General features: G+C 37.2%; 2 protein-coding genes and 1 long non-coding RNA gene across 16 annotated transcripts in view; 1 reads left to right on the forward strand and 2 right to left on the reverse strand.

Moving 5' to 3' along the window:
• LOC111249735 (uncharacterized) overlaps positions 1-4,519 on the reverse strand; it is a 6,502-nt gene extending 1,983 nt beyond the window's left edge. Inside the window, exons 1-2 of one of the 2 annotated variants that reach the window (XR_015326144.1) lie at positions 4,392-4,519; positions 144-357 (exon numbers count right to left, since the gene is read on the reverse strand). This is a non-coding gene — a long non-coding RNA (uncharacterized LOC111249735). Of the gene's footprint in view, positions 1-143; positions 358-2,575; positions 2,714-4,391 lie in introns of those variants that run through there. The other variant, XR_015326143.1, reaches the window with a different exon arrangement.
• Positions 1-19,129, forward strand: part of LOC111249733 (acidic mammalian chitinase-like) — a 20,977-nt gene extending 1,848 nt beyond the window's left edge. For 3 of the 7 annotated variants that reach the window (XM_022803996.2, XM_086986721.1, XM_022803997.2), the window contains 6 exons: positions 146-290; positions 2,640-2,888; positions 4,444-4,604; positions 5,119-5,243; positions 5,421-5,574; positions 16,891-19,129. In XM_022803996.2, coding sequence (XP_022659731.1) covers positions 146-290; positions 2,640-2,888; positions 4,444-4,604; positions 5,119-5,243; positions 5,421-5,574; positions 16,891-17,009 — 953 coding nt within the window. In that variant the 3' untranslated portion in view covers positions 17,010-19,129. Of the gene's footprint in view, positions 1-145; positions 291-2,639; positions 2,889-4,443; positions 4,605-5,118; positions 5,257-5,420; positions 5,575-16,890 lie in introns of those variants that run through there. The other 4 variants (XM_022803995.2, XM_022803994.2, XM_022803998.2 and 1 more) reach the window with 4 other exon arrangements.
• Positions 17,759-27,569, reverse strand: part of LOC111249960 (uncharacterized) — a 14,673-nt gene continuing 4,862 nt past the window's right edge. The window contains exons 4-12 of one of the 7 annotated variants that reach the window (XR_015326138.1): positions 27,095-27,458; positions 24,694-24,746; positions 24,248-24,368; positions 23,075-23,150; positions 21,355-21,495; positions 20,589-20,770; positions 20,110-20,281; positions 18,539-18,619; positions 17,759-18,094 (exon numbers count right to left, since the gene is read on the reverse strand). Coding sequence is in view for 1 of the 7 variants with exons in the window: in XM_086986720.1 (XP_086842846.1) it covers positions 20,597-20,770; positions 21,355-21,495; positions 23,075-23,150; positions 24,248-24,368; positions 24,694-24,746; positions 27,095-27,458 (929 nt within the window). In the remaining 6 variants the exon portion in view is untranslated. Of the gene's footprint in view, positions 18,620-20,109; positions 20,282-20,588; positions 20,771-21,354; positions 21,496-23,074; positions 23,151-24,247; positions 24,369-24,693; positions 24,747-27,094; positions 27,459-27,569 lie in introns of all 7 variants that reach the window. The other 6 variants (XR_015326142.1, XR_015326141.1, XR_015326140.1 and 3 more) reach the window with 6 other exon arrangements.

The raw sequence follows: 27,569 nt of genomic DNA on the forward strand, positions 1-27,569 counted from the left end.
TATATATATTGAGCAACCCATAAATTAATCTATAGTGGACACCATAGCTAGATGGTTTCTGTAGCTGCATATATATATATATTATATAATTTAGCTATACAGTATATGCATCGGGTTTTCACTTTCCGAATCTTTGAACTTACAGGCAAGGATGCTAACGCCACGCGCTCCGTCTGGCGCCGAGTCGTTGATCTAAAAAAACGCTTTGTTGACCTACACGTTTTACTGTCTATAGGGGCAACCCCCAAGAACTTTAGCGAAACAGCAGCCGTAGATGACACCCTTAACAGGTACAGCCGAACATAAACGTTGACATTTAATGAACCGAACCGCTTCGTTGTAGTCTTGATGATGGGGCTAGATGAGTCAAGTATTAAGTTGATAAAGCAGACAAAAATCACTTTCGACACGGGAAAAAATAACTTCTACCGGTATATTCTATAGACACTTCGCTATCGTGTGGACAGAAAGGGCAAATAAAGATTTATTAATTTTCTTTAATTATGAATGAGACTAGTTATACTGTTGGTCAATGCAGTTTATTTTCTTTATTTCAAAGGGAAGCTGTGATTTTTTGGTTTTGGCAAATGATTCTTGACAAGATCATAATTTGTCTACATCAATGCTTATAAAGCTTTCCTAATAATAACTTTGTATGAAATTATACTATCACATCCAGAGGTTCCAATATTATGTTCGTTATTGAAGTTAACCTAAACCTAACGTGACTATCGTAATTATCCGTGATCCCGACATGATATATATCATCAACCGATTGTTTAATCAGGTGACTTTAGTCACGAATAATATTGCGAATTGGTTTTAATGTCATTTCTGACGTCATTCATTAATGAAATTCGGCAATAGCAAATGTGCTAAAATTGTTGGAATGCTTTTATTCAGGTTTGAGATAGAGCGTCTCGATGATGAGTTAAATTTTCGCGAAAATTATATGAACTGAAGAATATAGAGATTCTTCAGTTTTACTACAAAAAATGCACAGATGTTGGCCAGGCCCATACAAATTGTGCTGTTTAAGCTCTTTCATCCTAAAAATTTTGATACGGAAGCTAGGATATGCTAGATAAAATAATTTCAAAAGTTCAATAAAACCAACACTTGAGTAACCATAGTAACGTCAATAAACAGTTACCACCAAACAGTGTTACGCTACCTTAAGAAAGCGGGCTACAAAAAGAGCTTGATGTTGAAGTGCCACACAAATCGACGCAAATAACGTGCCCCATTATATTTCCATCTACGAGATAGTATCGTTGAACCCAGTTATGATGTGTCTAATACGGCCAAGTAAGTAATGCAAGTATAAAACGCACAAAAGCGCAAATTTGAATGGACCACGCATACCAGGATGCAACGATATTCAGTTATTTCTAAAGATATTGATTACGGGTAATAAAAAGCCAATCATATACGACAATAATAAGCAAATAAAAAAGTGTGCTCTACAATCTGTAGCAAAGCAAGAATTACACCGGAGAAGGTGACGCCATGAGTTTGGTGCGATTGGAAAGGAATAATGCATAAGCGTTGCTGCCGCCTGGCAGAGCGATCGATTCGAATTTCTATTGTTAATAACTAACAACAAGCCATCGAAGGAATCGATCGGAATTAGTGCACAGAAAGGGCGTCGTCCTCCATCCTGACAAAAATCACCTTTCACAGTTTTTGTCCAGAAGTCACAAAGTTCTGCAGCAATGGTATTAAAGGATTACCAGAGAAATGGCAAAATGTCATCGATAAAAACGACGCACATTTAACTTAGTGATATTATTTTAAAGTATAAAGGAGATTTGCTTCAATTTCGGTTCCAAAACGGTTAATCCCTTTTTGGCAGCCCAATACATAAATGTATGTACTTATACGTACATACATTCCTCTATTGGATTCTAAGTAGGCAACGAAAGTTAATAAATGAAGTACTTCGTGGTGGCCTAGGAGTGTCTGAACTTAAATTCATGTCGGTATTATTTGGACGTTTATGGGGCTCGCGACATGCCGAAACAAGCTTCAGATGATCATTATTTGTCATAATCCACATTTTGACACAACTTGAGGAATTGTCCACTTTTTTGGCTAAGTTTTCTGTTGATAAATATTGATCTCGTAAATTATAATACACCCTTTATAGCAACGGTAAATAGAGATACATAGAATATACATATATATGGCTTGTCATAGTACTACGCTGGATTCTAGTTAAAGGCATATTAGATCTCTCAGTTTGACAGTCAGATAGCAATCAACAAGATTCGATCATACACAGCCAAAACATAGTTGCCCGAATAATTTCTTTTATTCCCTTTTTAGAATTTAATTGGTAAAAAAAAGAATCTTAGTTGTGCCACATATAATATCCATATATGTTTAAAAGATTCCATGAATTTGTGAACAAAAAGGGTGTGCGACATAGCGTCCGACTCTAAAGGCCCCACCGTTCCCCATTCTGGCAACCTTCATAGAAAAATAATTCGACAAACCATTCGAATAGATTTTACTAAATAATCGTGACCGGTAATATTATTATCATTACAAAAATAATAGTTTTCAACCTTACCCTGAGTAACGAAAAAATCAAGCTACACGCTATATTGACTCCGATGACTTTTATGTGTGCACAGGTTTGCTCAGTCAGCGCAGCGAGTTATCGAACATAACGGCTTTGATGGCCTTGATATCGATTGGGAGTTTCCTGTATTGTCCGGGTTGTCTTGGATGGATCGTGCAAACTTCATCAAACTTCTGTCAAAGTTACAGGGTACCTTTAACAGAAGCATAGCCAAAACGGGAAAGCATATCCTGCTCACCGCGGCTGTTGCAGCACCCTTTAGTATCGTCGAAGTCAGTTATGATGTGCCTAATATGGCCAAGTAAGTAATGCAGGTACAAAAAAGTGCAAATTTGAATGGATCACGCATATCAGAAAGCACCTTACGAAGTTTCTCTAATATGATCGAAAACAGATATATATATATATATATATATATATATATATATATATATATATATATATAAATGGACATAGTTTTTGGTTGACCTATCTTCAGGTTGCGTATATATTTATATATCTACCTGAACTTATTGTTAAGGACAGAAAGAACACTTAAGCAGCTACGAAGGCTTGGGGAGAGACATGAACTCTCTCATTCAATCAAAAAACCACGTCAATGTCAACGGCAAACAGAACTGGTATCAGAGTAAACCCGAACTACGACGAAGTCCATTTATGGAAGTGAACTGTACCGGCTAATAACATACGGTATGAGCTTGTGTCACGTAGATTATATTTAATATATATAATTCAATACAAAGCCTCATCAAAAATCTAGATGGACTACTTTGTGGCCGATCGCGCACCGTCATCTCATCTCATAATGAATTCAGAAAATTGGCGTTTCTATCACAACAAAAAAGTTGTCAGAGCTCTTTTGGCTCCTAAAGCTAGAACGTCTACACGCTACACTACGTATACATTGCTATGGGGGACATTTAACAGAGAAGGTTTCTCACTGATAACTAACGCAATTATTATGCAAATTCATGGCAAGTTACATACATAAGAACGATTTAGTAGCCATATTATGTATTGCCATAATAGCAAAATTGTTCGTTAAGATCGCAAACTTTCTTGGCTTACTCTTTCTGCTTGCATAGCCTTTTCAATTATGTTATCTTATTGGTTGAAAGGTAAGATAAATGACCTTGTGTATAGTTACGTTTGAGAACACGGACACTGGGTTACTTTTGAAATGTAAGGATGCTACTAGGACTATTACCAATTTAGAAAAACCTTATCTCAGTTCCACCTTTGACTAGGTACCACAGTCATCCGTATGCTTCTAGTTTTTCCTGTGACTGCTTTAATTTAAGCATTATCATTTAGGGTCTCGTCTTGTTGAGTCCAAACCATGAACATTTTGCAAACATTTTTTATCTCTTTCTATTCGTTGGCCACAATAAGTCTGCATTGGCTACGTAGCGCAATGTCTTAGAGAAAGCAGTTTAGTACTCATCACGGCGCCGCTTACCATCGAAGCCGGTCAGTTAGAGATGAAACACACTAGAGAACGCAATTTTTATACCGAAATACCATTAATACAATATATGTATATATATATATATATATATATATATATATATATATATATATATATATATATAGCAGCAAAATGCGGTATTTCCAATAAAATCTTCTCGCGCTCAAACTTATTTACTTTCACATATTTGTACGAGTTTTGAGAAAAGACAAGATTATGCATAAATCATGGCAAAAGTGTGAATTTTTTACACTAGTCAGAAACCTAGTACTTTTAGTGCCCGCTTAAATATTTAGTTACTTTAAGTAATCAAAAGGCCAATAATTTAAATACTACCCTTGCACGTAAATGATATAATCATGCTTTTTCTTCGGACTGTTTTCGTCAGGTATTTGGACTACTGCTTATTGATGGGATACGACTTTTCCCGTTACAATCCCATTTTTCCCATTGCCGAATTCAACAGTCCTCTTTTTAGTCACAAGGGACAAGTTTCTTTTCTCAGATTCCTCAATTTGGAGTACGCGAGCAACCTGTGGGTTAGAAAAGGTGCGTTGTTAAAAACCTATTGTCGATTTATTTATAAAAGCTTCGAGATGACAACTCGCATTACGTTCTTGGACTTTTGCCAGTGTAGTTAGACAATGCTCTCTCATGCTACCCTAACCCACATTATTTTAAAATTTTAGATGTAGCTAAAATATTGTGTTTTTTGGACTATAAAAAAACTAGCGCATCTAGAAGCACTCATTTACTTATTTAATGATATTCTACTAAATAATCTGATTTGCTAATCTTTATACATAGGTTAGATTGTACAGGCTTAACCGTTCAAATAAGTATGAAGTCATATTGAAACTGAACTATTTTATATCTAGACCAATTCACTTTTTGATGTCAGTTGGTAAAAAATATGAGACAACAATCTCTTGCCAGTACTCTATTATAGGAAACACATTTAGCTCCACTATCTTCGCTAATTATTTTAATTAAAATTAATTAAAATTCGTTAAACTTTGTTAACAACTATTGGCCTGTTAACGTTTTTTGTTGCCTGTTTTAGGTATGCCTCGAAGTAAAATAGTTGTCGGCATACCATTTTACTCTGTGATGTTCAAGTTGATAAATCCTGCGATGCACGACGTCGGGGCTCCAGTTAGTGGAGACACAACTATCACATATACACAGGTTTATATGTATTGTATGTAACCTGGTTTAAAACCTATGGCGCTTGGTCACCTGCATCCTCTAGATCATTAATTTTCTCGTTTCTAAGACCACTGAAGCCAAAACCTGATAAGAAGCTTGTGTTCAGTATGATTATCGATAAAAATTGTCTTTTTTGTTATGTGTTCGTTTATCCAGGTGTGTAAGCTAATATTACAGAACGAATGGACAAGCGTGTTCCACAATGAATCTCAAGTACCGTATGCCTATCACGATGAGGACTGGGTAACATTCGATGACGTTCGAAGTGTCTCAAAGAAAGTGGACTGGATAATGGACAATAACTTCGCAGGTATTTAAGTTGTTACTGAAATTTTCTTCTCTAACCACTTTATGCATAGTATATATGCATAATGTGTACTAACCTGAGCTGCACGCTGAGAAAATGTCGCAATAATGTTCTTCTGTAGGCATTGCGCTATCTACGATTTCCAAGTCGGTCAGACGGTGAACTATTATGGTAGAATCGCTTCGATAGCTACGACGAAGTATGCCCGCTAAAGTAGGTGGGATGAGCAGAAACAAGTGGTAAAATATGATATAGTATTACGACTAAAAGGCAGCTGTTATAGACAAAGAGTTTCTTTTTTTACTAAAATTAATATTTTTAACAGTCGCATATCTCATAAATGCACTTGTTATGTCAAGATCTTAAATATGCTATAACTTGACACATAAATTTGTGTTTAACTGCATTCCTATGTCATAACTCAAATGTATGCATGACATGAATCAGATAAATCATTTATACTTCTGGAATTAGTAATATGAATCGGGCTTTGAAAGATAGGCCATCGGTTTTAGAAAAGCGCTTTTTAACGAGATTGTCGACGCCAAAAAAAATCATATTACAAGACGTAACAAGCAGGCCCAATGATGAAAATATCTTGATGAAAAATCTTTCTTCAACGATACAAATACGTCAGATATTGTAATTCAAAGTTAAAACTCTGGAAGAATTTTAGCTTTGAATTGAAAGAGATCATATCTGAAGGGCTGTAGCGCCGATTCGGATAGCAGGTTAATTTTAAAAAAACGTAGTCGCAAACTTTCTGATATAGAGCATTGTGGCGGCAATATGAATGGATATCACGCCTATCGAGGCTGTCCGATGAATCTAATAGAATAAAACTACCGTTCCTTAAGTTGCCCCAGACTGAACTGAAGCTGGTAACACTAGGAAAGTGAAATAAAAAGTATATGAGAAGTACTTTATATTATCATGTTATTACGATTATTTTTATTAATTACTAAGATGTGTTCCTTGTCAAAAAGATTTGGTTCAATATTATGTTATTAATATTGAAAGGATGCTGGGTTGAAGAAGATTTATTTAAGAAAGCTATATAGGGATACGTATTGCGAAGATTATTTACATACCACATAAATATAGAGTGATACTTCCTGCTCTAAGAATTTAGCAAAGTTATGAGAGAAAATGACGAAGGAGTTAAGTTGTGTTTGGTTTTGATCGCATGCTGTCTCCATTTAGCTTAAAGCACGCTTTCGATCATATATCGCACCCTAAAGCTCGGTGGCTTGAGCGAAACAAAGAATTGATGTTTTATGACTGTCAGAACACTGGAAATTCCATGCTGCGCGGAAAGTAATTATTGAGTAAGTAACTATGAGTTGCATCTTGCACAAATGGAAATGAAAGTCTAACACAAGATATGTCAAAGGTCTTCTCCCAAAAAGGCATCAATTATTCTACACAACACCGAATTAATGCAGTTAGGCCTTGCCTCACATTTACTCGAATATCTCGTTTGATTTATTCTGTTAGCGTGACTTGAGGCTCTTCACAATGTAACCATTGGCTATGGCCTGAAACAAGGAAACAAACGACAAGCCCTTTTTACGACAGGCCTAAGTATTCCTGTTGGTATTGACTCAGGAACCTGCCAGGGCAGGAAACTCAATGCGAGCTGTCTGGAAGGACCAAGCAAATCAAAGGATTACTACATTCATTGCTTTTGGTAAAATTGTCAAACTTTTTTTTTACCGCAGATTAGAGTGCGTTTATACGCAGATTTAAATTTAGAGTATTTCTGTGTCTTTCCAGTTAGTAAATGGAAGCAAGCAGCAATTCGTAACCTCGACTGTCGCCAAGATGGCTACTTTCGTAATTTTGGCACATCTGCATTAGGTATACCTATATGTCAACATAATATTAATTCTTAAGTTAACTTACAAAGGAAGCTATGAGGTTTTAAGCATGTTTTAATTCGTCTGGGCAGGGCTGCGAAAAAGCACACTAAGCCATGTTTTTTTTAACGAAAGCTACTGCGTACTGCCTCATGTGTCTGCCAACGAAATGTATTTATACGTACGTAAAGCTACTCTAACGTCGCGGGCTTCGTTAAATAGGCGTATTTTCTAAAATTTCTGATTTACGTATCTGCGGATACCATACCTGTGTATGTCCCTTGGCCCTCACAGAATCGTAATTATGTATTCTTGGCATGTCGAAAAACATGTTACTGCATTCGAAGAAGATGGCCATTAAAAAGTTACTTAATTAATAGTTGTACTCAGTAAAATAAGCACAAGTGTGCAATCATAAGTAGACGAAGATCATCATACACATACTGCGATTCTTCTGCAGGTAATTCGCTTAGTATGCATGTTAACCCTCGCACACTGAAATGCATCCTGATCATAAAATTTTTTTCTCGTTATTTTGAACTACGATGTACTCTAACACCATGGTGGTTTCTGAGGTGGCGTCTACTGTCGAGCTACGATCACATGTACAGAAAGAAGAGTTTATTTCAACATTTTCACAAGTGCCTCCTTGGGAACTTCGTATGTTCTTCAGCACGCTTTGCACGATTATTGAAAAGGACTGTCGCGAAACAGAATCACTCTATATCTACGGTCGGCCGAAAAAGTTATTGTTTTATATCTCCGCCTTTTTTAGCCGCCTCATAGTAGAAATTTATCATTACCTCACGCTCTCATGGTTAGAATCGCTCAACCAGACGTAACTAAAAAGAGGCTGTAGGCTTTTGCCTTACGCATCCGTTCAGTGCTTCAAGATAGCTGGTAAAATGTTGACCTCTCAAGCATTTTCCGTTCTGGAGCGCGCCGTTTTTGGAAAAGATCATTTGGAGAGTTGAAACCACATTCAAATTAGATGGTACAATTAAGCTGCATATTGCCGATTAATGGCAGTAGGTGGACTGGCCAAATACAAACTCATATCTTACGCAGGAATGCAATGTAAATTCACCAGGACCCAATGCATGTGGCAATTTCAAGCAACGGATTAACTGGATAATTAGTTTTTGACAGTGCAGAGATTAGTGCCGATTCTCTGAACGTGTCGCAAGAATCGCGCATTTGGGAGGACTCCGGGGAAAAGGGAACCTATAACTTCCAATTGGGTAAAGTACCTGCACAGTATCATAGCGATGTAAGGGCATCTTTTGACGAGGATTCTCTAAACGAATGGGTTGGTCAAATAAGTCTGACATAATATCCTGCTCGTTACGCTATGGATCCTTTCTTATTGGGATACTTTAAGCTAAAGTTTACGCCAGAGAACTGATTACACTGGAAGAATTAAATCACTATTAAACGAGAATGTGCCGCAACATCAAACTAAATCATTATTTGAATCAATAGCCCACTACTATCAACAGTGTATTGACCAAAACGATAAGAATTTCCAACACTTGCAGTAAAAGCAAAAGAGATACATCTTATGTACATTCTTTTGCAATTTGAGTATTAATTACGTCCAAATAAAAACAAGGTTATAATGGTTCGAACCGTTTTCTGAACCTAGTTTTCGGTTAACTGTTAAATCAACATAGTTTGTTCGCTATAATTCTTTGTACAGAATCTGAAGAATCCTTGTTTTTAGTTGCTAGATCTAGCGAGCGTAACGCAGTAAACCTCCAGTGCCACGTAGTTCCGTTAGCCATAAAAATGCTGGAAAAACATATTTAACTGAAAAAAAAAGAGGATTATTTTAGACATTTGTTTTTAAATTCTCACTGTTTATGGGTTTTCCCAAAAACAAGTGGGTACAGTTCTTACACCGTAACATCGGAGGATCCGAAATCGAATCATCTTGCCGAAGCTGAGTGCAAGATGTAATGGAACAATTTGTCAGTTAATTTGGCTAAGTGGTATTTCCTATAACAACATGTGCAGTGCCTATCTGCATATCAAAACGCCTGAAAGCACATGATATAATCAAGTTACCAACATATCATTTTCGTGACATTCTTTATCTACACAATCTTTTTATAGGAAGCTTTATGTCCGCAGAATTATTTCCTATTGAGAGGTTTCAGGGTACTAAGATATTGGTTTACGTCCTGCAGAAATGACACTTCGTTACTCAACTATAGAAGTTGGTTACAGCAAATGACACAAAAAAGCGAAACCGTTAAAGCAATTCGAACGAATAATTTTTTGGGAAGTCAGCGACATTTAAAGCATTTCAGATCAAGGCTCAACAATTTTCTGGCCCAGAAGATACAAGGAAGTTAAACTGTAATGGCGCTCGCAAGTGGACAAGCGATACGAAAAAATGCGATAACGTGTTGTTCACTGATGGAAAAAAGTTCAATCTATACGGTATTAATAGTTCTCAATGCTACTACCGTGATCCGAGAAAATAACCACGGTATTATTTTAAAAGGCAAAACAAAATAGTAGCGAAACAATAATACTGTGGGGTACATTGAAATTGGCAACGATGGTGGGCATCGCGAAGGTTGTAGATTAGGTCATGCTAATTGCCCAAGGCCTACGAGACCAATCTGTCAACAAAGCGGAATACAAATATCTCTTTTACGAAGAGAGTTCTATTACTCCACAGTGCTGGCGGTGTAAAAAGGTAGTCCCGTAAAGCTAATATTTTTCTAATTGGAAAAAACCCGATGTGAATTTCATCGGAAACCTGCAAAGACTACAAATGAGGAGCGTTAATTAGCCGCACTGTTAAGTTTAACAGACTTTGTTTTCGATATACATGGTATATACGGTTTTGTTGTATATACCTGAATTGGACAATTCTATAGATTGAAAACAAGCGGTTCTGCTTTTGGCAGAGCTCATCTTTCAATGATTGTTGGGTGTTGAAGCGATTGGAGTGTTGAAGGCTTTCGTACATTATAAAGCGATAACATATAGACAATACCATAAATTATTTTCGGGTACATGTAGGTAACGGCTCCAAATCGTCCTTCTTACTAGCTAACAATGATTCTTTATAATACATAAGTGTACAAGTACTACATACTTTCTCAAGAAATGAATTGTACAACTTGTTATGGGAAACGATTATATTAATAACTCTTCTCGGATGACACTTAAAGCTCTGCGAATTCGAGTTTTACATCCGGTAGCGTCGTTAGGCATTCCATCGCACAGACAGCTGGTTCCCAGCACAAAACGAAGTCTGTCTACGCTCAGGTTTAAACCTTGACCGCAACGCGTCTTTAAGATTAACAGGCAAATACTTTACCCACTAAGCTACGAAGGGGAAGGGACTCATCTCTGTGAACCCAACATAACCGTTTCGTTCTATGTGGTAGATGTTGAAAAACATCCTAAGCAAAATTTATTCACTTGAAGGGAGAACATAAGAAAGCGTGCATTCTATACTCCTACTATTTCAGGTTTAGCTTTCTAGTATGATACTATCTTAGAAAGTTATTGTAATTGTGTTTTTATTGAAAGACATATTCTATAGGAATATAGCTTTTTTGTTCGCTAGTAACCCGCTACCATAATGTATCACGGTAGAAGAAAAAAATGTTTCCAAAGTTAGGTTGTGAAAATTTGTTGGGGTATTGTATTAATTAAGGGCTAGATCATTAGACAGCCACAACGTTATAATCGATTGTGCTCGGTCCGGAAATAACGGTTGCTGACCGCGTTATTTGTCAATTGGTTGAAGAAATATGCGTCATTGTCAATGTTTTATTTTTATTAGTGAATCTAGCGGACTTGAATAATTTTTTAACTTCGCTCCGCTAGCCTTCTAAATCTGGCTGGTAAATATTTCAGTCCTTTGGAAACATGTGAGTAAGGATCAGTTGTATAAATATGTTTTATTCTCGGAAATCGACCCCCAGTAGTCACCTTTTTGGTACTCGAAGGTTCTGTTCAATTCACTGAAAGATTGTGTAAGTATTAGGCAAAGAGACTTTGAATGAAAGCACAGAACGTGAATCGTGCGAACGGTTCAAGAACGGAGATCAGAGCATTGAGGGTTATCGAAAAGGTGATGAGAGATCGGGATTCAAAGGAATTGACTTCAGGTTAGTTAGAAATGCGTATGGTGTCTTACACGCGCAATTTGCAAAACGGAGACCCTGTTTGGAGAATACGATTGCAATAGACGCGACAAGGTTCACCCTCTACCGCCAGCGGGATGGGGACAAGAAAAAAGAATGGCATCGTTCTCGGAAGAAATCGAGTTTGGTGGCAGTACATAGTAGCTTTGGAAATTATTGCTTGCAATGAACCTATAAGACATTCGCCGAAAATGCAACAACGAATACAGTTTTCTATCTCAAGCTGGATTGCTGGCACTGCAACCGAAAGCACGCAGTTTAAATACTTGATGACAACGCCAGACCTAATAGCCATGCCTCGGTTACTTTCTGAATTCGGCCAAAAATATCCAACGTTGGCTTGACCTCCTTATTCCCCCAATCTAAATTCATATGATTACGTGGCTTCTTGTGCCCTAAAAAAGGGCAACCGGTGCACAAGCGTATTTGACTATGAATTTCCCGCGATAGAGAAATTAAACACAAGAATTCTAATAGTAGTTACGTGCTGTCCAGAGCGTTGGGAAAGGTATGAAAAAAATAAGAGAGTAACCTATAACAATCTGATATCTTGAAGCTAACATCGTTAGCTATACAGTTCATCAGCAAATATGAACGTGTTGCAATACAGTAGTGGTCCAAGCAATGTTTTTATCACAGCAAGCTGAAAGGCCAGTTTGTTTAATTTAGATTGTTTAGTTCAAAGTCCTTTGTAATTGCTTGGCTTCTATTTCGTAATATACGCACATTTTTGTAGTATCGATCTCGACTACATCTGTTTATTATATAGCGTGATAGAATGGTCACTCGTAAACTCTTCGGTGTTGAAAAGGCTATCTGTTCATTTAGTCATAGGCAGCGCCAGTTTCGTCAGTTAGAATGGCAACTTTTCTCTCTTTTGACTACCGTAGCTTTCTCATGTTATATATGTGTTATTCTCTTTACTGCAATTTTGCTCTCCTTGGTAACAGGATTTTTATGGCACAGAACCTAACGAATCAAAATTAATAAGCGATTTTTTCGTTTTTTCATTTTTGAATGAACATCTAAATTAAGAAAGCGCACTTTACATGTCGTTACTAAAGTTCGTGCGTTTCCCTAACGACCTTATATCTAAGAGGAATGTTTGCTGAATTACGGTCTTGACATAGTAAAATATTCATTGCTAGTGCTAGATAGGGACCAAACTAATTATGCTGATTAATACATGAAACAAATTATTTTTTGTGACAAGATACTACCCAAGGATATGACTATCATCCTCCTTATCTCAGTTTTAACCGACAATTACTTGCCCTCAATAAGAGGTTACTTAATCACACCTCGGTGGCCTTATAAAAAAATTCTTGCTTTGTCACGTCAATAGTATTATGAAGAGCCATCGTGTCGTACTTCCGGCACAGCGCAAGTTAAGTGGATAGCTGAGCACACGGACTGCAAAAAGGCACGAAGATTCACCGATTGCGTTTCACAGGAAACCTCTCTAGATACACTGAGAAGATGAGTGGACGTAATCGTGAGGGAAAAGGTTTTGTGTAGAAGTTAAGGTTACGGTCGTAATCTTACTAATATTGTAATAAGTTAATACAATAATTATTAATAGTTAAATCTATTTTTTGGTAAATATATTTCGTACTATGCGTCCATAAAGGAAGACCGTGTTACTCGTCGCAATTTATTTAGATTTGCAATTTATTGCGATTACTTCTTGAGATTATTTACGGTGCTTCTGTCTCTACGTTTCGTATGCACCGTTTCAAATAGAAATCATGGTAAACATAAAACTTACTCTTAAAGGCTCTATAATAGACTATCATCCTTTTGAGTCTGATTCGGAGATCGGAGTTAAGGGGGCAAGAGGACTGATCAGTCAGGCACGTCAGCTTATGATAGCATTATTTATGCATTTTTCTTGGGGGAATCGACGAATGTCTCGAAGAACAGGTGATCGAGCTGACGATTAAAATCACTAAACATTAAAATAGGCATGATATGGGGGCCGATATCTCGATCGCGCTAATGTATCTGCAAGCCGTAGCATGTCCACTAGCGGTTCTCGCTCTACTCGTGCTTAGTATCGATTATGGGCCAACGGATCAGTTGCGCGACTTTTCCGTGTATTCGACTCTAGGTTAGCCAGCTAAGCCATCTGCATGAAGTGACAATCGTTACACTCTATATCTTCAGAACGATTGGATACGTTCACTTAACACTACCAATATGGGCAAAGAATCCATACAAAGCACTCTCCCCGTTGCACGTTTTTAACTAGGTCAAAGAAAATTATCTCCTAAATTGGTAAACCTATATGCACTCATTAATATGCGCATAATATGGCCACGTTATGCAACGAACTAATCTTCAACCGCATATGACTCGAGAATCGATTAATGAGGCTGTTTGGGCAAATGAAAGGCTTTTCTTGGATTTTAAAAACATTATATGTAAAATAGCGTTCGAAACATTTCTAGAAATCTGAATTTTCTAACCTAACGCCATTAAAATCATGCGTAATAACTTCAATATACATAATTAAAAAATATGTGCGTTAATGGACCACAAAATGAATCGCTGAAATATAAACGCGCGTCTATTAAAAGACACTACTGTCTCTGATGTAGTTCATTCTATTTACGTCCGTATTATGGGAATCAAATTGTTCATATAATTCTTATAGTTCTTACGCGAGAAACTTGAGCGAACTTTATTGTTCTCCAAACTCTCGTTCAAGTAGCATCTAATGTGTCTTGAGGACATAGGAAAAAGGTGACAGATCTAACTAAAACTCGAAGTGGCAACGTGATTACTGACAAGTGATGATACGTTCATCGCTACAACTCTTCAGAGCACTTGAGCCGGATAGAACAACTACGCAGGTTTCAGAGAATATCTTCACGAGCTTCTTAAATGACAGATACTGGAGGTAAAAGTAATTCAAGCCTTCTTCTTACAAATTGTGTTTAATTTTGATCACACCACTCACCAAATTTAACAATGATTTCTAGGTGTCGGAGTCACACTAAGTGGTACTAGCTGGTACAGTAAAAGTGCATCAGTTTCCGATTTTTACACGCATGCATGCTCCTCACGTATGTCATAGTTAACCGCTTATATATATATATATATATATATATATATATACGAATATCTCTTCCACTTCAACTGCTGTGTACTCCAGATACTTACTCCAAGTTCGTTCTCGACTTCATATGAAATGGATATCAAACGCCTAAAGAGCTCTTTATGCTTCGTGGTAGCCGACTGAATCTGAGTGGTGATGGCACTGCTTTTCTTCATACCGGTGATTCTCTGGTAGCTGATAATACTAGAACCTTAATTCTTAATCATTTATCTTAAATCTCAACATGCCGCGCCTTACGGGCCGATGCCCAACATTCGCGTTCACAACTGCACAGGTTTTAATGGTACTATTAAGTGCTCAAAAGCACGCCTCGACTGGAAGTGAAGCCTAAGGCCTAACTCTTATTTTTGCCACGATTTTTCAAGATGGTGAAACTTTACCTGGATATCTTGAGTAAAAGTGTCAATAGCTCCACACAAGTAGAAATTGCGCAGAGCACCCGAGAGCTATCGCCTAAAAGTCCATAGCTTTTATCACTATTGAAAACATCTTGATGGGTACCATACTCCACTGCTTGTGTCATTGGATCATCTAGATCCAAGTTAGCATGGTTTCACCAAAAGGAGGCCAACATGCGCCCAACCACTGGGTATTGTATTCGACTGGACATTTAACACAAACTGTCATCATGCTCTCTAAAGCATCTTCACAATTTTTCCTATATTTTCGACCGAGAAGATTTAGATTCAGTCATCTATAGGACGTCCTCCCTATGCATCAGTTCCAGGGTTATTGATTAATATAAGGCATCACTTGTTGAAGGTAAGAGGATATCCAGTGAAGTTCATTCAGCAAGACTAGGTCCTCATTGCCGGGCCAGCTCTTGATTTTCGCCAGCTTTTTGCCTAAACTTATTACTTCGCGTAATATTTGCCAAGGTTCGAAACGTGATTTGATAGCATCCTGTTAAATGTGAAATGTCTACACCCACGAAATTATTTTGAGATTAGCAGAACAAAAACTGATTGATTTTGCTGCTTACTGACCATAGCAAGACAGAATGGTACCATCAACGCCGAAATGCCACTCTCCCATTTAAACCATACTCACAGGCAGTGTTTCTCCTGTAAGGGGGGATAGAATTTGTTTTTATTAGCATCAAAATCGGTTTACAACGATACACCGATCTGACGAAAATTGCTGCATAGAACTTACGTTATGTTCAACTGTGCGGGCTCGCTTTCTAAATCGTATAGCATAGAATATATGTAGTGCGCGCCGCGAAAGCTATTGCGTTGTGTAGCGCTATATTTTGTAGCAAGAAAACGACCCACGAATTTGCTTACATTGCCTCGAGAACTAATTTTTTAATAGCTACTTTTTTCAACAATCAACCAAAACACTAGCTAAACGGAGTGACTAGTACAAATAGTCTCCGGTGCATTCTTCGTGTCCCAGAAATCGTCATACTCGACCTTGTTAATAGTTTTTTTGCACAGCAGACGGATGGCATAATTAGTTCAAAAGAAATCTAGATTGTGCCACACTTCGATATGATCAAGAAGAAAAATACACTGTGTTCAACGTCCTCTGTTAAAGCAATCAACAGCATCTTATGTGATGACCTAATTCCATTATGCGAAATCTTGTCGAAATCCTGCAATTACGGCCCTGACTCGGACCACCAGGATATCGTACTCTTCGCACTACGTCATGTATCTACGATTGCTTCTGTGCCATGTATTATATGTATCTGTTATCTAAGATGTGCTAAGTGGCAATTTACATCAGAAAGAAGCACAGCTAAATTCAGTATGTTAACACTAAATATTAAACAGAGCCACTGAGAAGCTTGGAAGAAGCGTATGGTTATTTAGTGCCACAGATCGTTAAGTTATACCAAAAAACCCTTCCACTTCGCTCATTTCTTAAAGATAATGGCAATGTGTTGTTCAGATTTGTGTAAAACGTTATGCCTTAGAAGACAATTTGAGCCCCCTAGTTTTCTCTTCCCGAAAATACCTTATACGCAGTACGAGGTTTGTTTCAATACGTGATCTATTTTCGTTCAGGCGTAACTGTCAGTATAACATCATATTGCAATGGCACATACTATAACAAAACAATTTTTATTAGGACAGTATTATCTGATGAAACCTTCTCTCATCAGAGAATCATCATTTCTGATGAGACAAGTAAGATATCTCTATATTTAAATATTTTACAGGCGTCATGACATTCGACCTAGGCAGTGACGATCATGCTAAGCAATGCAGTACATCGGGCAGCGCTTTCCCTTTGCAGAAAGCGGTAGACCGCCGTATTAAAAACCGGATGACACTATAGGGAATCTGCTAGCGTCTGTATGCTTTATAACAAAGCTTTAAAACTAACAAAATATCTAATTACATAGTATATATTTATTTATTCATTTATTTATTTAAAATAAGTTAAAATAATTAAATTAAATTTAAAAAAAAAACAAGAAAACTGACTAAATATGTTTATCACTTTTAAACTGTATCGATTGTTGTCTTTAGGCCGGATTCATATTTAGTTTGAGTTATAGATGAGCATCGTTAAAAACCCAGCCCGGGCTAATCAAGCTACCGTCGGTTCATCGTCGAGTGCATCTTCCTTTGCTCCTAATTTTGTGCATCTCATGTGTCCATACGCAACGTTAAATTCGTGAGGATGGCAGCCGTGGCTACGTGCACAGAATAATGCCGCCATTATATTAATCGCTTTCACCTAACTTAACCATTAGCTTACCGCATAGTATACAGTTGCTTTTTTAAGTTGCCTATTTGTCTAAGGAACAAGACCCTACGCAGTAAAAAAAAAAAGTTATTTTTCTGTTTTATTTGGTTTATTGGTAAACGATATGTTAGAAACGCTGTTTTTTTTTCATTTATTCGAATAAACAATGATGTGAAATTTAATAATTTCACATCATTGTTGATAAAAACAATGATGTGAAATTATTAAATTTTTTTTATTACATTTTTTTAATTTTTTTTTATCACATTTCATTAAGTGATTCGAATCCATATGGAGAGATAGCTTTGACGACACAATTATCAAAAACACATGCGCTCGGTATCCTATTTAAGCTCTCATTTATTTTTGCAACACCGGTTAACAAACCGTCGCAGTAACTATCCGCCAGACTAGGTTGCACACTTACTTACAACCTACAGAATTTGTTCGTCTATTGCTCGGCTTACACAGACCACGCCACAGCTCACTTACAATTAGGATCATTTATTGGCAAAAATATAGCCAAGGCTTTCGGTTCGCAAGGCGTCCTTGTTTGAACGTTTCAGATATCCAATTACGAAGCGACGACCAACTTCAGGTTCAACGTTAGTGTTGCGGTTGCCATTAGAAAAAATTGCAAGTCCATCCTTTTATAAAAACGACTGCGACCCCTACAAAATTAAGAAGCACTCGATTAAAATGAATGCTCAAATTAGAAAAAGAAGCTAAGAATACATATGTGTTTGAAAACAGAACACGCTTAAGTATAGATACGATGATCTAAAATTTAGACTGGACGTAAATTATTTTTTAAAAAGTATCTTGGTTTTGAATAATAATAATTGTGGAATAATTGTCCCTTTGATGCACAATTTGTTTTGAAGAAGAAAGAAGATACTCAAATAATTTCGACACAAAACCGCACCCAGAATGACGACTTAATAACTCGCACGCTCACTCAACGCTAAAGGAACCTCATCTTCAGTGAAAATGCATTAAAGAAATATAGCCACTTTCGCTTCGGGCTCACCACCACGGTATTCCATTAGCACATTCGATGCTCTTTGTTGGGCCGCCCTAGCTATAACCGTTTGATTAGATCTACGTAGACGTACCTGTTGGCGATGTCATGGTCCTCAACCAATCTGCTCAGGCGATTTACCGACGAAATCCCTAATGATAGGCTTCAAGGGTAACTGTAACGAGTATACCGACAAAAATTATTAAGCACCTAATGTAACAATTTTCTCAAGCGAAACGACTAAGATATTACATACCTATATTCCTGGTAAAGCTTAGCTAGTTAAGTTCACAAACCGTAAACAAACCCGCGATATGTTGCACCTTTCTGAGGTGTTTATATGAAACAGTAGCTTAAAAGCTACTGTTTTTTTTTTTATATAAACACGTCATACTGGCATAATTAGAGACGTACCTATGCATAAGTAGAAGAGACGACGACCACAATATGATTTTACATATTCATAAAGGCATTTAAAAAATATTTGAAAATATAGCAATTAGGCCAGAGATCACACTGTATATTATGACGCAGCTACGGTAACGCTATGCGTGCATGAACATGCTTATTACGTGTATATATCACGCGTACATATATGTACGTCGGCGTAACTGGTCGGCGCTTTCATGTCAACTGAATAAGCAAAATATTTAATAAAAAGGAGTCCTGCGACATCAAATGAAAAGTAAGCCTAAAGTTAATTTATATGACATGTAAGGCTACAAAAAAAAGGGCACATTTACACGTAGTTTTCGAAGGAGACGAACCCAAGCACCAGCTATCTCTACTATTGCTCCACGCAGCCTTTCGGTTCCAAGTCGGCGTTATTCAATTTGTTGAGTTAACACGGCTTTATGTAAAATGTATTTGTATTGTCAAATCCCTAGCTAATTTAATTCATTAGAAGATTATTCCAGTAAAGTGATTTTTAGAATTGCTAGTTCATAGAAATCACTTGACTGGAATAAAGTGATTTCTATTGACTAGCATAAGACAAAGTGCATTTCAGTTCAACATGAGTGTTTGCCAACAGCCCGTAGAAAACGGTAATGCTCTTCCAAGATAAATGTGATGCTGATAAAACCGATAAGATCACCGTGGCACAGAGCGCGGCCTGCAGGAGTTACCTCCATGTGACCAAAACGTCGCAAGACATTTCGCTTGTAGCCTTATGCGCGCCGCCCGATCTCCAACTTTAGAACGTAGCTGGTGTTGGCAATGCTAAGGATGAGATCGTACCTCCGTATATTATATACGTATATATATATATATTATATATATGGCACACTTCGTAATACCACGATTGCCGTCGATTACACTAACAAGAACAGATTCTCCGTAAATGTAATGGAATCACTAAAAAACGCCCAGACGTTTCTCATGTGTTAAGTGATGAACTGACTTCAACGTCAAGTAACTATCGATGGAGGAGGATAAGTATATGGATGATTCACACAAGTATCGGTAATCTGACTACGTGATCTAGACTAAAGAATTTCAAGTCAACCAGATATTACCAAAACTGAACAGCCAAAACCAAAACAAAATGCTTTTTTTTAATGCTTTAAAGAGATGTTTTTAGCTTGTACGCTGACCTTTAAAACCAGCTATCTAATTGTGGGTATACATTTAGATATATAACTATAAAGATAAATGTATACTCACTGTTTCTGGAAATTCTGTTTCTGCGTCTTACGCAATCAAGTGTATGTTTATTTTCACGTTCCAGCGTTGACTAAAACGCAACCAATCGAGATAGTTGGGCATCAATAGCGTCTGCATAGATTAGAAGCTTCCACAAGTTATCCCAGCGTCCCGTTCTGCCATATCGTAAGAACTTCAGCGAATCAAATAAGAGCTTCTTGAAGTGTACACTTAACTGTACAATACGTTTATTTGGCCTTATGTGATAGAAATAGATCTCCATACACAAGTTCTACGAATATATAAAAATTAAAAATGATTGTTTTGGCTAACACATTTAAATGTGTCAGACTTTCGATTCTGCTTTAGGAACTTGTTTCACCCTTGAGCAAACAAACTGGTTTTTATCTCACATCAAACGATGTTTCTGTGCAAGAGCAAGGTCATTGAAGAAAAAACGTTCTACTACACTCGAGACTAAATAAAATTACAATGCTCACCTCTAGATTTAATCGTGTTTTCGTGGAGCGTGCGTATGTTTCTTTTTCTCTTTAACCATCTGAAGCGCTCCTGAATCTGGCCTGTGAAGATCAACAGTTTCATCCGCTCTATCCAGTAATGGTGAAGCCACCCGATGCTTCGTATATTCATTAGCCTTCCTTTGCACTTCCTTACGACGTTCCTAATCGATGCGTACGGAGACGCCCATGTAAGTTGTTCAAAGAGAAAAGTCAATTTGCTAATTATCTGTATAAGGTAGGTAGATAACCACTTATTGTTCAAAAATACTATAAAACCGTTTCTACACGCATTCTTCTGAAAGAATAAAGTTATTCTTTTACTTATTTTTTTAAGGCATCCTGTCAGAAAAATCATTTTAAGTAATTCCTAACAATAAAAAATTGGAAAGTATCATAATTGTCTCGTACAATGTTCCTTTAAGGTGCGATACGGATGACGCAACGCGACATCCTGCAAATTATTGCACATCTCATCATAGTCCTATAACAATTTACATTGCCTAGTTTCATTTTTCAATGCCTTTCAGGCAGGCTAACAAAAAGCGATGCACAGCCTTCATTTTTACAAGATAGATTCTATTTATGCACACGGTAATCCAGTTTTCTACTGAATTTCTTTGGCTATTCGAATACTAAATTGCTACTGCAAAGTATATGGTGTATTGCATACCTGCAAGGACTTACGCGTGAAAGTTTAACTCATAACCAATACGTTGCAATTGCGAATATTTAGAAAAGCTCTAACCTCAGTAGAGGCTGATTGGGATGCCTCGTAAACAGCCTGACTTTCTCTCATCATTCTCAGTAATTTTCGCCGATTTTCTCGTGGAGGTTCAGATTGCGCTTTGGGAGAAGGCGAACGAGAAATTACGCGCACCAGATCCGCCTAATGTCAACGATTTTAGTTAATCGCACTTTTATAACCGTTTTTTTTACATTTATAAGTAATAAACAAACATCTATTACTTACACATCGATCCAAGACGTATTCTAGGGTCATTTGTGTATTGCTGTATTATTCTAATTCCTTTGAAACTTAGCATCCTCTTTAGTTTATATACGCAAGATCAAACAGATGTATGTGCCTGACTAAGGAAGGCAGTTTTTTGTTTTTATTAAGAAGCTGTAGAGTGCACTTATGCACTTGTCCGGCAAATTTACCTATTGGTTATCTTCATGCTTATTAGAAGATTATTCCCATTTATCCATGCAATGAAGGACCTTTTTGAGAAGAGAAAGTACTTTTTTTATAATCAAATACCCCTTCTACGCGGGAGTAATAAACCTTTGCTGCAATAATTACTATACAAATTAAAAATCTTGTACGCCTGTTTGTATACGACAAGGGCATTATTAAGACATTAATGTTGATAAATATATTTTCTGTTAACCAATGTTATATGTTTACCGTCGAAGCATAATTTCAACCTTAACTGGTTGGTGGCGAATCTACCAGACCAGTTGATACGTGGGATGCAAAACATATCGAGACCATCAAAGGCATGCAATAATATCAGCTAAACGGAATACTGTTTACTAGGGGTTGTTTTATTTTTCAAGGAAGAATTAAGTCAAATTCATTTGGCATACTATTAGCTTTATCGAATATGTATTATGACTCCTGTGTTGAAACAGTAATCCATTTATACGCTGTTCGAGCACTTTCAGCGAAATGATGTCTATGGCGTGTTTTAATTTTTAAAATAATTTATTGGCAACCTTGCTTGAACAACTTATACCCACTAACTCGAAGTGAAGGATTCAAAGCTCCAACTAAAAAATATTTTCCAAGAGAATGACTTAAGTTTGATTACTCATGCTCAGGATGCCCTTAGTCATCTGCTGCTCGCTTTCATTGAATATTCGAAAAAATTGACTTCGTCCGTATCTGGCATTTAACGCAGTCTTGTTGATCTTCAAAGGCTAGAGACTTATCTTAATTGCGAGATGCAATTATTCTGCTAAATCGCCTCTATACTAAACTACACTGCCACCTGCATCATCCGCAAAAGCTGTTGCACATCGTACCAAGGACACTCGGCGGCCACTGGTGAACTAGGGGCAAAAGGAGTTGCTCTGACAGGAAGAATAGAAAATTACTAAAAGGATACTGGAGCGTATTTATCTTCGACCACCTATGGTCCTCATCTTATGGTAAAAATTAAGCGACTTGAATCGCATAATCAGGTCTTCTGTGCATACTACTGCAAAGCTATAGCTGCCGCTCGCTTTTCATTTACTTAAGTACGTACTTACATTACATGTGTGTTAAAAAATGGAAGTCTTCAAGTGATAAACCGGCGATGAGTTTATGTGATAAAATGAAAATTAGCTTCGTAGATTTTAAGGAAATATTTATCAATAAACAATATAAACTTCAAACATTTACCTCCATCTTTACCATGTGTAGGGTGCAATAAATTCGTCATGTACAGGTTTATAGGCCAATAATTCGCTTAACTCACCTTTGTCCGAAATCTGATCCTTTTCGACTTATCCCGTGACACTGGTCTTGAGGTCCTTTTATAGCGACAAGATTTTCTGTGGCCATTCAAAGTTGGTTACACAAGGAATTACTTCAAAACTAATTACACTTAATATCAGTTCAATACCAGCAACATTTAGTTACTTTTTCGCGGAATTAGAATTTTCATTATTACTATTACTAAACAACGAGACTATTTTAAACCTGATGAGATTCAGATCTAAGGCATAGAGCAAATAAAATAACTTGAAATTTTCACTTCATTTATTTATAAAGGAAGCAAGCCAGAACTAAGATAATTCAATCTAAAATACCGTTAATATAATTCTATAATCGATAAATTCGATAATAAAAGATTCAATTAAGTGGGTTCAGATTTTCTGTATGCGGGAAAAGGTACAATAATAGTCATGGAATAGAATTGTAGCAAATAAAATGTTTACTCAAACACAGTTGAAGAGCATAAGCATTTACTGGTACTGCCAAATAACTTATGATGAAGTATCTAAACGTATCAATGATGAGTTCGATGACGGGCGATGCTTTATAGTAAGCTCGTTGTTGAGAAGCGGCATATATATTTAATAAAGGTGTATAAACTCAAAAATAGTCAACAGTGAAGCCATAATATGTTAGTCCGAATTTTTTTTATCTTTTATCTTTTTATCTTTATAACTTATCGTTAGGGTAAGTACATTCATCAATAGTAATGTATCGATATGACCGACTAATGAACGAATGGTTCTCTAACATGAGCCACGCTAAGCCCTTATTTAGAACGTCTGTGATCGCATCCGTTCTCACGGCTTGTAATAGACACTTAGTATTTGATAACTAATTAATATCACTAATTTAACGAAACAATCGAATGTTTTGTACTCTAGTTGCTTCACAACGTTGCAACATTGACAGAAATCATTTCTAAATGAGATTTTAATTAATATGTAAGAAAAATATGAAATTAAAATTACAGATTTCTTGGAAAATTTCGAAGCAGTTCATAAATTGTTTTGGAGCCGTCGTCAATGATCAAGCAGAATTGAAAATTAAAATTGCTTAACAGTAGAAAATCCAAAGACAAGTGAAAACATTCAGTGCAGTTTACCCAGACAAGCTTGCTTCAAAGACGAGAGTTAATTGCCTCTATACCTACCGGAGAATTTTTCTAGCTCCTAGGAAGGAACTTCCCGGCTGTCTCGCATTGTCATCCTCGACTGTTTCATGTCTTCGGTAAAGTAGTTCTGGGAGGGGTCGGGGTGACAGTGCCTGCGATACTAAAAAAATGAACAAAGCCTTTGTTTGTGAAGAAAATTCAGGAGATTTGTTAAGATGTCGAAAAAACAAGCTCGTTTTTATTAAAATCGTATTTTTGTGCTTTTATAGCATGCAACGCATTCTTTGGGTGATGGGGATAAATCTTTCAGTTGAACTATTGCAAATTCGTTTATTCCTCAAAAAAAACGATGTGCTTTGCCAGCTGGAGTATATGGTTGCGACTAAGAAATAAAGCTATCAACGTATTTGAACAATTTCTATAAAATCAAAGTACGATCTATGTGAACACTACAACAATAAGCACACGGCGTGCACGTTTCTTACTTGATCGGGGGAACGGACTACTCAAGATCGGTGCCGGTCCAGAAAGAGCATGCCTGAAATATGACAGGGTGAGACACTGAATACCTGTGATTAAGAATAGTTCCACACTCACCTTTTACTCAACAGACTAGTTTCGACTTACTATATATTTATGGTTACTTTACGCGGCGTTGTTTTTTGCAGCTTACGCCGAGCATTGGTTGGGACCTGATGGGATGTCCAGTAAGAAATTGTACCTGTTAACCGTAAACGGGTAATCAGAATAAGATCAATCTGGTAGAGCTTAAAACTCATCCGAGTAAGCTCAGTGAAGAAGTGTCACTACAGAACTCCAGCCTTCTGTAGCCTCCAATCTATTTCGTTAGAGCTTGACTCATACCTCTTGGTTAAAAAAATTTTGTATATTTACAAGGTTCAGAAGAAGATGTTTTTAAGGCGATACGCATGTTCTTGCAAGTAGAATCTTTTTTCAGACAGTTGAAATTGCCTCAAGATCTTAAAGGTTAAACAAAAACAAAAAAAGATATCTTCGCAATATTATCTGTCAAGGAACTTCCAGTTCTCTGAACCATTCAGCAATAAAACAAACGATTGCAAAATTCTTGAAGATGGAAGGTTTATAGTGTCCTTTCTTTCTATATGTCTACAGAGGGATATGTGCACTTTAGAAGTGTTTTCGATAGTCGATTACGTACTCCAAACTGGTGAGCAATTTTTAGGCCAGCAAGATTCGCTTTCTGTATTGCTCAAGGCGATAAGATGCCTTGAAACCTTCTGAGCATGACCTGTCTCAAGATCTTTTAAGCATAGCTGTTGCGAACTAATACTGCAGTGACGCCAATCGACACTTTATAGAAATATTCCTCTGAATCAGGCTGGATTTACTTGGCGTTTATCTAACAAACTTATGAGGCAGCAGGGCAATCACATAGGCACTTCCCGTATCTATTACCTCCCGACATACTTCTCAAAATATTTCCTCACGATCTGCCAACATTTAGATCCGAAGCACCAATGTAGGACGCTATGCTTTGCGTTTACTCTTCTTGGTTACTATGGCAATGCGTGAAAATGTGTGCTAGCAATGCAGACCACGCGGTATTTCACCAAGTAGCCTAAGTTCACCAAAATGTTAAGCGCGAATGATATGGAGGATATAAGCTTACACACAAAGGTAATGGTTATGACGCCTGCGGATGAACGGAGTGACGATTTCGGTATTTAAACAATGTTGAATGAACTCAAATGGGTTACAAGGCTGACAGCGTGCGCCTGAAAGTTTTTGGAGGTATACTTTACCATGCTGGTGTATTTATATGTTTACTAATATTAAACTTAAAGCGAATTCGAATTTTGAAGTGGACCCAATGGTTTTGTCCCAAAAATCACCAGTCTAATTCAATGTCAGCATAGCTTCGAATATAGCCGGCAATAAACGCAGATTCTGCAGATTTTAAACCTATCTGGTACGGATGGCACACAATCTTGGAAACATATGCCTCATAATTATAAACGAGGGACCAAAATGTTGTGCCTACGAACAGTTTGCACGTTCGGTACCTCCTCATTTCATCTATTATTTCACCGATAATTCACCGACAGAGATTCCGAGTTCGATACGTCAGCTGTATGTATCAAGTAAGTAAAGTCAGAAAATTATAGTTGACATTGTAAAGTACAACGATTTATTAGCTAAGGAGCCAGTTTCTATGCGGAAAGCACTGGTCAAGCGAAACTAGTCAATCGATCAATCGGCTTGTGATCACTGAGTTCCGCTGGCATGTGGTTCTAAATCTATTTGGGCAGTCAATCTCTCAAATCAGATGCTTTTGTAGTAAGTGCTTATGTCTTGCAATGCCTGATAGGCTGCTTTAGTGGACCCTAGCCTATGCATGGGAAATGCATAAGCTGACAGGCCCACCAAATATTACTTTAAGGGGCGTTATACGGTAGAACATTAGAGTTAGCAATGGTAAGGAATGAACAACTCTGTTAACAGTGAATTGATTAGACAGATAGGGATAGGCCAGTGCAGAATACATAGGCTTTAAATTAGAGAAGATGTACGCATTCGTGACACTTAGTGTGCATGTGTAACAAAAATAGCGGTTACGGTTTCTAGATTAAGATTAGACAAGACAAAACTACGCTATTTCATATAGGCGCCGTAGCAAACAGCTTGTAAAACTCGCAGTATATGCAAGGATTTACTAGAACAGTATTATTCTATCTGCCGTTGATGTGGTCCTATTTATGCGTAATGAATATATAATAGTAAAAAAATAAACTGAAAATTTATGTTATTTTCTAAATGGCGAATTATCACTACGTATATCTCGCAAAATATATGTTATCATATTTTAGCCTGAACAAATGAACTCAATTAGTAGGTACTGCTTACAGAATCCTTTGTAAAAGACCAGCTTCGCAGTCATCGTGCTTTGGTGTGGCCATTATTTGATGCTGTTGAGGGGCTCGAGAGGTACTGATAAGCGACTTGTAGTTTCGAGATACCAATGCATTGTTTTCAGCTGCATCAGTAGTGAAAGTACTACTTGTCTCCAAATCTTTACCCTTATATTTCATCTTGGTCACTTTGCGGGTCTTTCTAATTTCGTCATTTTCTTTTCTCACTGAAGGGCTTCTCGATCCTAGTTGACTCGACGACCCCGTCTGAGCAGGAGTTGCAGCAGACATTTGGTTTGTTGGAGCCGGTAGTGGTGGAATGCCATTCTCACTAGTCCCGTCGTCTTGTGGCGCACCTTCTTTACAAGTGATGACAACATAGAACGGTAGAATTGTAGTTGAAACTACAATTTACACTTTTATTTTTACTCTACCCTCCTCTAATGAGTCCTGCATTGTCCTGAATTGTA

Source organism: Varroa destructor, unplaced genomic scaffold, assembly GCF_002443255.2.
Source record: "Varroa destructor unplaced genomic scaffold, Vdes_3.0 BEIS01000004.1, whole genome shotgun sequence".
Taxonomy (NCBI): Eukaryota; Metazoa; Arthropoda; class Arachnida; order Mesostigmata; family Varroidae; genus Varroa; species Varroa destructor.